This window comes from Cavia porcellus, unplaced genomic scaffold (assembly GCF_034190915.1).
Source record: "Cavia porcellus strain 051 isolate PalLab524CR breed Dunkin Hartley unplaced genomic scaffold, mCavPor4.1 scaffold_14, whole genome shotgun sequence".
Lineage (NCBI taxonomy): Eukaryota > Metazoa > Chordata > Mammalia > Rodentia > Caviidae > Cavia > Cavia porcellus.
The window spans coordinates 77,493,652-77,506,933 of NW_026947497.1; the positions used below are offsets into that span (position 1 = coordinate 77,493,652).

Genomic DNA, 13,282 nt, shown 5'->3' on the forward strand with positions numbered 1-13,282 from the left:
GGCAGATTTTCCTGTGGGTAACAGTTTACCAATTTTTATTCTGTACTCTCTATAGCTAATAAAGTGAGTATCACAATATATGAAAAAGATTACCGTTCCAGGTTTCCAAGTATTTTAATTTCCATAATTTCTTCAGAATTGCCCATAAATACAATGCCAATTCTAGGGATTAAATGAACAAGAGATATAAGATATTAAGGGATGACATTTATTTTTATTACACAGATTTCACAGTAAACAAATTTTTAGAGATCTTTAAAAATGTAAAATGAATTTACACTTAAAAACTCTACATTATGATTCTTTACTATTCTAATGCCAGCTTACAAAGTGTTTTCTGGGGCTTGGAAAATGAGACTAAACTACCTTGCGGCAGCTTCCACTAGAGCCTTCTCGTCTGGGGAAGATGCATAGTATTCCATCTGGGAGGACTCCAGGCTGGACTGCCAGGGCCCATCACCGATGCTGTCGCTTTGAATGTTGCTGATCTGCACAGTGTGGCAGAGACTGACTGCTTTGAAGAACACATCATATCCTTTAATCTGCAGAGACACAATATTTAAGATATAGGCTCCATCCCCAAATACTTAAGAAACCAGACAGAAAGCCTTCTTAATTTTTTTTTTTTAAAATAGTGATTAAACGTAGGACCTCATTCATGTTAGGCAAGTGCTCTCTCACTGAGGTGCATCCCCATCCTTTCATTTCCAGACAGGGTTCTGCTAAGTTTGCCAGGCTGGCTTCAAACATGTGATCCTCCTGCTCAGTCTCCTGGGTAGCTGGGATTATTAGGCATGGACTCCTGTGCCTAGCTCACAGACAGAACTATAACTGCTAGAATGAAAGTGTCATAACCTGGATCACCTGAATAAAAGCTGGCTGTTTCTGACTTCAAAACGTGAAATGTCACACTGGCTCTGAACCCTTCAGCATGCCTACATCTTTCTGAGAGGCACAGTTTATCTACAAGTACAACAGGACCCCTACACCTCTGGTGGAAAAAGTGAGGTCTAAAAATAGTGTTAAATAACTTTAAGCACTATTTCTCATTAAAGTCTTTTGCACTTCAAGGTGGTAAAATCTTTTCAGTTGGTTCTATATAAATACCTGAAGAGCTAGAGAAGGCATACCGGAAGTGAGCAGTAAGACTGGGCTGTGACTACAAATTCTTACGGTTTTATTATGCAGTACTGAGTCAAATACTTACATTTCATATATGTAGATTCCTTGTTCTATCTGACATTCATTAACCTTTCTGCTACCACCCGCAATTACTGAAGAGAATGAATTCATATAAAACCCTTACTTACTGATTTTAAATCCACTTACTAGTTCAGTTTCATTTTCAGGACTGGTTCTAAAAGAGGAACTGCTTGTAAGGTGGGCTAAGTTGCTAAGGTGGGATAAACCACTAAGGTAAGACAAGCTTCCTTCTGAAGACTCAGGAGTTGGTCCTTCAGGTACAAGTCTCCCATTGATTTCTTGGTATTTTATGCCATTAATTGAACATTCTCGGAAGTACATCTCATTTTCTGTCAGTGTTCCAGTTTTATCTGTAAACACATAGTCCACCTAGAGAGATAGAAAAAAAAATAAAATAAACCTTTGTGCTCATATTTCTATGCTGAAAAACATGTCTCCTAAAGTTTAGTTGTCACAAAAAAAATATACCCACGCTGAGATTCTTATAATTCAAGCACAAATAACAGAGATGCTAAGGAAACAAAATAAAGTAACACCAATATTTTAACTCTGCACACATTCTGAAGTTTGCAGCATCCTGGATATACATTCATCTGCAGAGCTGAATGAGGCATAAGAACTTCATTTCTATCTCATGGTTAAGCTGTTTTATAAATAGCAGGCTCAGGAATTATTAAAGTAAAGGTGGGGAGGACGCTTAATCTAGAAAGCAAAATGATTTCTGGGCCAGGAAATAAAGCACAGAGCTGGGAACTGGAACACAAAACAATAGCAACACAAGTTAGAAGTACGAAGCTGTCCAGTATGCATAGAAGAAACTGAAACAAGGGGCAGGAAATAAGTACCGTTTTAAAAAATGTTAAAAAAAATACATCTTAAAAGGTAGCTAAGACAAATTCTTTTACTACTCTTGGAGGAGAATAATTCCAGAAAATGTACCCAGGAGGAAGATAGTCCTATCCCATCCATGAAGAGAAGGATGCAACATAAGTCTGGGTACAAACAGGATTGCCAAAAACAAAATGAAGCAAAGCAAAGCAGAACAAAGCAAAGCAGAACAGCATTGCCACAAGGGTTTGGTTTGCTGCAATGATGAATTTTTTCATATCTATATATAATATAGACATGAAATACATATGAAATCTATATGATATATATTTTATGATATATATGAAATACATATATATTTTAAACATATAAATGTGCAATTTATCCAAGGAATGTTAAGATTCAACATAAAATTCAATGAACATAATCTACCATAGAAATACAATGGTATTTGTCTTTTATTCTGTGAATAAAATCACTATCCCAATACAGGTAGAAAAAACAAAACCCAATACCCTTCATGATAAAAACACTCGGTAAATTAGGGATAAAGGGGAACTACTTCAACCCAATAAAAGGTATCTACAAAAACCCTACAGGTATCATATTGCATGCTTTCTTCCTAAGAGCAGGGAAATAAGACAGATGTATGTCACTGTCACTTTTATCAACATTGTACTGAAGGACCCAAGTGTGGTGCTCTGGGAGGCTGAGGCAGGAGCTCCATTTGCAAGCTACAGCCTCATTTTGGGACCTCATGGACTTAGTGAGCTCCTGTCTCAAAGACTAAAACATGTAGCAGTACACACCAGTGTGAAGGCCCCAGGTTCGGTCCCCAATACCACAAAAACAAACAAACAAAATACATGAAGGTTCTGTTAGGGCAATTAGTGAAGAAAAAAGAACTTATTCTGATTAAGAAAAAAAGGTAAAAGTATCCCAAGTGCATATGAAATGATTCTGTATGTTAAAAAAAAAAAAACAAACAAACCTTAAAGGATTCACTAAAATATTTATTACAACTAGTAAGTTCAGGAAGGTATCAGGGTAAAAGATTAACATGCAAGAAAAAAGGCAGACTTAAAATTGGAAAAAGCTGTTTGGCCAAGATAAAAAGATGTGTGACAACCATTTTAAGATCCATGATACAGGAATAGTGAACCATAAATACAACACCTGACACGGAAATTCTGCCATGTGAAATAAAGAAGCTGGGTACAGTGGCACATGTCTGTAGCCCCAGCTACTCAGGAAGCTGAGGATCAGGGTCAGCGTGGGCAAGAAAGCGAGGCCTTGTCTCAAAAATAAAACAAATAGGACGAATACTAAAAATGAAAAAGGGACAGAAAAAGAAACCCTTAGATTTACTGAAGTGTTTGGCTATATAGAGATGCTTTGGGTATGTGTCCAAGAGTTGTGCTGCGGTCTAAGAAAGCAAACAAATGAAAAACAGAACAGTTACTCTGGGGCAATGTACATTGGGGAACAATTATGAACTGAGGCTAGGGGATGTCCTGAGCTCATTCTTGTCCTGCCCTTGAGCAGACTGCAATGCTGAAACTCCCCACCCTTTTCTGGTCACAGCTGGAAGTCCAAGGGCTAACGACTGCTGTGGAGCTCACAAGGCAAGAGGAGACCAGCATGAGACATAAGGCACCCGTGGGCCGCAGCCTCGTCACTGCCCCGGCTTACTGTGGTCCTTGTCTTCCAAGAACGCTTTGTTCTTCTTGCCCAGCTAAGTCGCCATCACCGTTCCTGGAAACACCCACTGCCCTTCACCCACTGTCCCTGTTGTGGATGTAGTGAATAAGCACCAAGGTTCTGGGCACCTCGTGGCCTTGTGTTCCCTCAGGAACAACTCGTCATCCCAGATCCCTGCTGCAACCATCACGGCTGTCTCTTGCTCTTTCTTTCTTTCCTTCCTACTGAGCACTATAATACCCTGAAGGACCCGGAGGACTCACTGCAGGGGGCCCTGATAATCGGTGCAGTGGAAAGAGTTCCAATATACATATAATACATATATGAAAGGAAATATAGTAATACAGGGATTCCATAAAGAACTGGGAATATTAAAAGTCATAATAACATCAATAAATAAATGTTTACTAAATTTCAATTGTGACATAACAATACCAGAGGGCTTTGGAGAACCAAAGTGGACATGTTACTTGGGTATGTGTGTGGGAAGAGCAATGTTGCTATGTCTGTCTGTTTTGTAACACAGAACGCCTAAAATTGTAAACCCAAGAACGAATATCCCATGTAGAAACTTGTGGCCCCCGGCAAGTAATGGAAGAAACAAGGAGATTTTTAAATGGGAATAAAAATTAGGGGTGGATCAAACCAGGGCTGTTTTTGGTATAAACTTTGTATTAGTTTGTTATATTAGCTTTTTACGTGCTTTTCTCTAAAAGGAAAAAAAAAATCACAAAAATAAAATCTCAGGATCATTTTTACCTGTCCAAGTTCTTCATTCAGGTCAGAAGTATTAACTTGAGATTTCTGATCTGATTCTTCATGATAGAGATCAAGATCCCAGCCAATAAAAAATGATCCAAGAAATTTCTGCATTTCAACTGTTACATACAATGAAATTGGAATGATGAAATTGTACAGTACCAGGAAAGCAAGGAAATCAGAAATAAATCTCAGGATCTAGGAAAAAAAGAAATGATTATTTCATAAAGGAAAAACAAGAGAATCTTAGTATTACTGAAGAAAATGATCACTTTCATGCATAAATAGACCACCAACTATTGTGAGGTGGAATAACATTTTGAACTGAATTATCTTCTTAGCACTGTTTCCTGTTTACTCAGACTCTTGCTCAATGTAGAAGGTTAAATTCAAATAACTTAATTTGTTATTCTTTAGAAGCTGAGGTCACCTAGTATGACTGAACCTACCTTTGGGAAAACTAATTACACTCTTTGGAGTGCAATTGTACATTCCATTACTCTTCAAAACGGATGACAAAAAAACGGCAGTTTAACTTTAAAACACTACAGCACAAACACTAGACTACACTTCTCAGAAATTAAAACTATGATGTGCAGATGACATAGGAGAAATCTCCATCAGTGGCATGGGAGAAGCATATTCATCAGGCTTTCTGCAAAAGCCCTCTGCAAAAGCACAGTTATGGATGAGAATGACGTTGAGAACATAACCCTGTATTTATCTGTTCTGTGGTCTTGAGACCCACTGAAGTCTTCCTGTATTTACATTTTAATCTACAGTAAAATTTGGAGAACAATCTTTATAAAAATTATAGGTTATAATCTGCTAGTACTCCATATTTAATCACTTTATTTTTTTATATTTAATCACTTTATAAAACTGTATATAATTTGTGAATTACTTCACACGTACAATCAAAACCGACAATAAGACTTCCTGAATTATTCAGACAGAATTAAAAATAAATTCACCTTAATTCATTTATAAGACAAGAATAGAAAACTGAATCTTCAGTATTAAAGTACAAGGCAAATATTGCTGGATTTAAATTTTCGTGATGTTTAGTTACTGCACAGGAAAGACACCCTAAACTATGAAAAGTATTCTGCTACAAACATGCTGACTGCTCTCTGTTCACAGGTCATTCTGTCAGTGCTGATGGTTTTGTGAGATCACAATAGTCCTTGCTATCAGAAGTCATGACCAAAGCATTAACTGTTTTACAGGAAAGTTACAAACATCATAAAATACCTTACTACTATTTCTCTGGTGTTCTGTTTTTTGGTTATACCAAGGTTCATCCCATTTTTCTTGAGCTTGCCATGTGTATTTCAAGATAGTACTGATAATGGCTTCAGAAATAAGTATTATTAGATAAATTATCAAAAATGTGTTCATTGATCTGAAGAAAAAGACAATATAAAACATCAATCTGTATTACTGTAACTGTTTGCTTAGAAATTAATATCTGTGTTAAACATATTACAAAACGTAAAGGATTATTATAGCTATTTTAAAGGACATAGTCTTTGTTTTCATGAAAAGATCATTCAACAGCATCTATTTACCAACAATAAAAGAATCAATACATACAGGTGTCACAATAGATAATAGTTTTGCAACTTATGTTTACTGTAACTATTCTAACATTTTTGTTTTGTATTTTCAGGGCCCATCTACTTATAAGTACAATGAATAAAAATAATGTGTAGGCTGGGATTTAGTTTAGCAGCATGAGTTCATAAATTTGATCCCGGTACCAAAAAACCCACAAAACAACAACAACAACAAAAAACCCAAAGTTGTATAGCATTAAAAGTTTACAAAATTTGTCACAACCACTATTTTATTTCATCTTTATAAAAACCTTTGAAGAAGAAATTACTGCATCCTTTTAAATGATGAAGCCCCAAGACTAAAAGTAATTGCATACTTTCTCCAAATCACCAGAAATCCACTTCAGAGCCTCTTCTCTTTGCTAGGAAAGCTTAACGTGACATATCTAATATTAGGGTTAAAACCATACATTCCTGATATAGTCAAAGAAATGTTATCTCATTTTAAAATTCAAATATAAAATCGGGTGTGGTGGCTCACAACTGTAATCCCAGCACTTGGGAGGCTGAGGCAGGAGGAATGTTGCAAATTCAAAACCAGCCTGTGCTACAAAGTGAGCCCAAGGCCAGCCTAAAATGCAAAGCAAGATCCTGTCTCAAAAAGACAAAAAAACAAAAACCCAAAAGCAATCCCCCCCAAAACCAAATATAAATAAACAATAGTATAATGAACCTTCAGGCATCCTCAGGGAAAATGCAGGTCACAGGCTCTATAAAGTCTCTCACTGATGGGAAATCCCTGTGTTCTAAGTTTTCTCTCTAGGCCTTCCATAACTTAGCTTTATCTTAAGTATGCACATAGCTGATAAACTTAGCTTTATCTTAAGCAAGTAGCTGATATTCCAGTATCAATGCTACACTACAGTGAGAAGAAGGGGCCAAGAACTGTTCTTTTGTTGGGTTATTATGTATCAGGCACTATACTGGCACTTCATCTATAGTACTGTGCATTTTAAAATATGAAAACAAAGCTGGGCGAGATGGCGCATGCTTGTTATCCCAGCACTTGGGAAGCTGAGGCAGGAAGATCACTGCAAGTTCCAGACCAGCCTGGGATACAAAGTGAGCTCAAGGCCAGCCTGGACAGCACAGTGAGACCCTGTCCCCACCCTCCCAAAATTCGATTCTACTGAATAAAACAATTGATTTAAGGTCACATGGCTAACAAGCAGCAAAAGTCAAGTTCAAATTTCCAAATTCGGACCTTTTTTTACTAACCTCGCTGGGTCTCCTTTATTCTCTCACACTGCCTAGTTTATCTCTGCCTTCTGTCTCTGCCCATGCTTGTCTCATCAGATGGTCACCATCTCACCCGCATTATGTAACAGATTTTTAATTTGTTTAATCAAGTTTTAAATTGAATGTTTAACTCGAATGCCATCATCTTCCTAGAGTCTGTCTTAAGTTTATATTCAACTTTCTCTTGTTTAAATTAAAAATAGTTTCACACCCTGTAATTATTATCTAATTTTTCACTGTATATTAGTTTTAACTTCAAACTGACTGGAAACTCCAAAAGCAGATCAGAATTATGGCTTAGAAAATCTAGCATTACAATAGATCCATCCCCACACAAACACATCAAATGTCAATACGTACCTCTAGATTATGCTTTCTCAAGCAAAATTCCGCTGATAGTTTTAAAGTCTCTTATAATTCACAGGTTAAGACTTAAGAATGGAAACAATAACAGTAATATCCTGGCAAATTTTCTATGGCTATTAATGTATCAACTCTCACCAATCCTCTCTACCCAATTTCTGCTTAATATTACCAGTTTTCAATTATTTATCTAAATATGCTTAAAAATATAGATCATTTCATGAGTCTGTGTGTCAGCTTTGTGCATGGGCAATGCTAATTCCTTCCTATGGTTCTAATAGGTATGTGCTGCTGATGCAAATACACATTCAATTTTAAAACACTTTGACATAAAGAAACTTTGTAGCACACAAATTAAAATAAAAAATAAAACACTATAATAAAACATCATGTGCTCAGCACAGCATGAACAGCTGTTTACATTTTACTGTTTTTATTTCATCTATATTTTCTTCCATTTCAATTACCCATTTAATTTTTGCTTTTACTTCTTTTGAGACTGGGTGTCACTGTGCAGTTCAGTCTGGCCTTGAACTCTCTGTGTAGCTTAGGCTGGCCTCAAACTTCCAGCAAAGCTCCTGCCTCAATCTCTCAAGTGCTGGGATTACTGGCATGTGACACCACGCCCAGCTCTTAATTCTTACTTTCTGTGGTTCTTTAAAATCTCATCACCTCATCAATTGCGTTAAATTTTGTTTTGTTTTGTTCTGAATTACAGGCTCACACAAAGTTGTAAAAATAGTACAGAGTCCTAGGTAGTCTTAGTCACTGATTTTCCTAATTAACAGATTACAGTGAATTAAACTATAGATTTTCATTGTTCACAAAATCTGTTCTCATCTGTACGTATGTCTACAGCTCTACACGATGAATCACACATACAGATTCCCAACACTACCTAGATGGCCAAGTGCCCCACAGCCCCGAGAACTCCCTGGTGTGTCCCATCCAACTATAGGCATGGTCCCTATCTCCGTGGTTCCATCATTTTGTGTCTGTTATACAACTGAAGCCTGCAGCATAGAAAGAGCGACTGTTTTCACTAAGTACAATGCCTTTGATGCTGGGTGTGGGGGGCCATGCCTATAATCCCAACACTCAAAGAGGCTGAGGCAGGAGGACTGCTGAGAGTTCAAGGCTCTTTGCGCTACACAGTGAGTTCGAGGATGGCCTGAACTGCACAGCAAGACCCTGTCTCCAAAACCAAACAAAACAAATGAACCTCCAAAGAAAGCCTTTGGGCTCTATTTGAGCTGTGTGGATTAACAACTCATGCTTTTACTTGCTGATTAGTGTTGTACTGTATAGATGTACAAGACTTTTTGTTTATGTTCACTCATTGGGCTGTTTCTAGGCTTTTGCTGTAACAAAGTTTGAACATGAACACGAAATAGTTTTGTTGTCAGCATAAAATTTATTTATGTGTCTGGTGTTCACATGGTAAATACACATTAAGTCTGTTAAGAGACTCGGGACCTGCACATTAGGCCACAATGCCAAGCTGGATTTGAAGTTGCACTCTCTTGCCTCAGTCTCCACAGAGGCAGGTTGCTAAGCCTACACCACCATGCCGGGCTCTAGCTAGACTTTGCCTAAGAACTGCACTACATTTTGATGGATCTGGGAGAAGTGACATTTTTATCACCCGAGTCTTTCAGTCCATGAACACCTCATACTGTCCCACAGCACAGAGATCTGTATTTTGTTAGATGCTGAGTTTTGGGGGTTGGGACTATAAATGATCTTGTGTTTCTAATTTTGGTTTATTTCACATTACTGTTTTAATGCATTCAGTAATACAAATTTCTTTTTCAACACTGATTTAGCCCACATCCCTAACAATTTAATACACTGTATGTGGTGGACTGATAACTCATGGTCAACTCGTAAGATACCGCCATATATGCTTTCATATGCTGGTGTTTTCCTTGCGAAGTGTTTAGTCTTTTGCTCACTTGTTTTTAGGCTATTTCTATTTTCATGATTGATTTGAAGGTATTTTAAAAATATATAATGGCTATATATTCTGGATACCTAGGATGACTTTGTCTTCCTTCTGCACTTAGCAGAAGTTCATTCACAATCCTCTGCTGTTTTGGAAACACTACAGGTACCATTATCGCTTGTATGTGACATCTTTTTCCTTGACTGCTTACACTATCTTCTCTTCTTCAATTGGTTTCAGTCGTCTAATCATAATGTGCGTTTTTCCAGCATGGCATCTTCTGACTTTGGTAGTATAAGCTAATTTTTCCCTCCCCCTCAATTTGTACAAATTTTCAAGTCATTTTTTCAAATATTTTTATCCTGTCCCTTTCTGGGGGAGAACCAATTACACCTACGGTAGGTAGCCTACTGTCTCACACAGCTCTGTATCTCATGTTTCCCCAACTTTTCCCTCTGTGTTCTTCAAAGTAAGTAATTTCTATTCATGTTTTTCCAGTTTGCAAAGTCTGATGCTTTCTTCAAATTCCAAGTCAAGCCCACCTGTTGTTTTTATATTTTAGCAGTTATGTTTTTTCTTTCTTTTTGAAACAGTGCTTCTCCATGCAGTTCAGGCTTCACTTCACTTTGTAGCCCAGGCTGGCCCTGAATTCACAACAATCTTCCTACCTCAGCCTCCTGAGTGCTGGGATTACAAGCATGCGCCACCATGCTTGGCTTAGCAATGATATATTTCAACTCAAAAATTCACAGATGTGGCATAAGCGCCTGCCTGGCAAGCATGAGGTCACAAGTTTGATCCCTGGTACCCGGCCCCCCAAATCACACAGTTGCTTTTTCATAGTTTCCATTTCCAAGTTTCTCATATGTTCATTTATATTCTTCTCTAGGCCTCTGAACATACTTATAGTATCTGCTTTAAAGTTGTATCTACTAATTGTAAGATTTACATGATTAAATACAGTAATAATTGTGCATAAGTCAAAATAGACCAGTTTTCTTACTTTTCCACAGCTGATCTTTTCTGTGACTTGCTCTTGTAATTTAATGCCATTTTAGTTTCCATTCCAGTGTACACAGCAACACCTACAGAATAAAGCAGAAGCCTTTTACAATTCTCTGGCATGCTCTCTGGAAATGAATGTGCTCATTAGCATGCAAGCTTCTGAGAAAAAAAATACTCTCTGACGGCTGTTATGACCTGGCTTTTCTTTAAGTCTATTTATAGCTTTTTTTTTTTTTTTTCTTTTTGAGACAAGGTCTCGCTATGTAGTTCAGGCTGGCCTTAGGATTACTTTGTAGCCCAAGCTGGGCTCAAACTTTCAATGATCCTCCTGTCTCAGCCTTCGAGTGTTGGGATTACAGGCCACCATGCCTGACAATCTGTTTATAGTTTTTAAACATTTCCCAAGTCTAGTTTGGGGAACTCCAGTCAATCAATGTGCTGGATGGCAAGGTCATAAGAGTTTTGCTCTTGACATACAAACAGGTACCTGAGTAGAAGATATAACTATAAATGAGGGAAGAAGAGATGGGAAAGAGAGAGACGGCCTCCAGAGGTGGGGCTAGCAGAGTTAATAAAGATGCAAAAGCAAACACTTTTAGATTGGTGCAATGGATCAGGGCCAAACAGGAAAAGGCTTGGAATGCTGGAGTCACTCTGAGAATCTTCCATAAACTCCAGAGAGATTAACAAGGAATCTATCAGAGCGAACTATACAAACACAAATGAAATGCTATTTTTAAAATGTTGAAGGACTAGATGAATAAGAAGGATAGTAATAATAGGACTGAAACTCAGAAATGAACAAAATCAGACAAAACCAGTCTTAGTAAAAAAAAAACACACAACAAAACTGCAGTTAGACCTCGGCCTGAATGGTAGTTCTTAGTTTTACATTTTTGAGTAAATAATCCAAGTCCCAATCTCATCATCTTTAAATGGGAAAAACACATTAGAGAGAGGCGTCTGCATTAGAGAGTGAAGTCAGTGACACAGAGTATATCTGCACTTTCATAGAACTTTTCTTACCATCTAGCCAGAGAAGAAAACTCTAGTCCCACTAAACAACCTCTCCTATTTCCCTCTACTCCCTAGCTCCTGGGAACAACTTACCTGTTTTATATCCATGAGTCCAGCTATTATATGAGTATTCCAAGTAAATGGAATCATACCATATAGTCCCTTTATGTCTGGCATCTTTTACACAACATTATTTCAAGGTGGGTTCCTTTTAATGGCCAAGTAATATTCCATTAGAGATACCAATTTTGCTCATCTTTTTCATTAGTTGACAACCACTGCAGCTATTTCCAACCTTTGACTATCATGTGTACATAATGTTGCTATGAACATTCTGTGCAAGTTTTGTTTGAACACCCATTTTGAGTTCTCCATTTTAGAATGAGATTGGTCATATGCTAATACTTTAACATACTGGAGAACGGCCACACTGATTTTTACAGTAGCTACAACATCTTATACTCTCATTAGCAGTGTAAGAGGGTTCTTATGTTTATACATCCTTGCCAAGACTTACTTATCATCTCCTCTTAAAAATACGCATTTCATACAAATGTCAGATAAATACATGAAAAAATGTTCATCATCATTACTCATTAGAGAAATGCAAATTAAAACCACACTGAGATTCCATTTCACTCCTGAAAGAATGGCCAGGATCAAGAAAACTACCAACAAATAATTCTGGAGAGGTTGTGGGGAAAAAGGAACTCTCCTGCACTGTTGGTGGGAGTGTAGACTGGTGCAACCATTGTGGAGGTCAGTCTGGAGATTTCTCAAAAAGCTAGGATTGGAAGTCCCATTTGTTCTAGCTATTCTACTTCTAGGTATATTCCCAGAAGAACTGAAAACATCATACCACAGTGGTATATGTGCACCTATGTTTATAGCAGCACAATTTGTAATCGCCAGATCTTGGAAACAACCTAAGTGTCCATCAACTGAGGAATGGATAAAAAAGTTGTGGTATTTTTACACAATGGAGTATTACTCAGCTATAAAGAATGATCACATTGAGATATTTATAAATAAATGGGTGCAGCTTGAGACCATACTCACAAGCGAAATAAATCAAACTCACATGTATAAATACTGAATAGTTTCCCTAGTGTAAGAAATGGTAAGCATACATAAAAGTATGTGGTAATGATTCCCCATTATATTGCTTTGAAGCCTTATGTTTTCATTCATTAATTGGAAGGGTTTTATTCTGGGTTGTCTGATTTTATTGTCTGCAATGGTATGAACAGTTATTCTGAAGAAAACAAGACATTATAACAGCTAGTGCTGATTTAAATATCATCTTGTTTGGAAGCCCATCAAGCTTTTGTTCTTCTGTCTCCATTGGTTTTATCACGTTGTATCTTATTGGATTTTATTATATGTGATAGTATAAACATTTTTTTTTTTTTTGGTACCAGGGATCAAACTCGTGGCCTTGCACTTTGCAGGCAGGTGCTTGTGTCACTGAGCTAAATCCCCGGCTACAAACAAAATTTTTTATAGATAAGGAGATAATATAGAAACCACTGTTCGTTTTTTGTTAGTTTGTTCTAAATACCCTGTAATACTTTCATTCTCTTGAATGGTTTTACAGTCTTGT

At 37.2% G+C, this 13,282-nt stretch overlaps 1 protein-coding gene across 8 annotated transcripts in view; it reads right to left on the bottom strand.

Moving 5' to 3' along the window:
- Positions 1 to 13,282, bottom strand: part of Atp11b (ATPase phospholipid transporting 11B (putative)) — a 104,522-nt gene that overhangs the window by 46,691 nt on the left and 44,549 nt on the right. For all 8 annotated transcript variants that reach the window (XM_063224366.1, XM_063224367.1, XM_063224371.1 and 5 more), the window contains 6 exons: positions 10,661 to 10,742; positions 5,746 to 5,896; positions 4,492 to 4,689; positions 1,330 to 1,572; positions 367 to 542; positions 94 to 162 (listed from right to left, as the gene is read on the bottom strand). In XM_063224366.1, the coding sequence (XP_063080436.1) occupies positions 94 to 162; positions 367 to 542; positions 1,330 to 1,572; positions 4,492 to 4,689; positions 5,746 to 5,896; positions 10,661 to 10,742 (919 nt within the window). The remainder of the gene's footprint in view (positions 1 to 93; positions 163 to 366; positions 543 to 1,329; positions 1,573 to 4,491; positions 4,690 to 5,745; positions 5,897 to 10,660; positions 10,743 to 13,282) is intronic.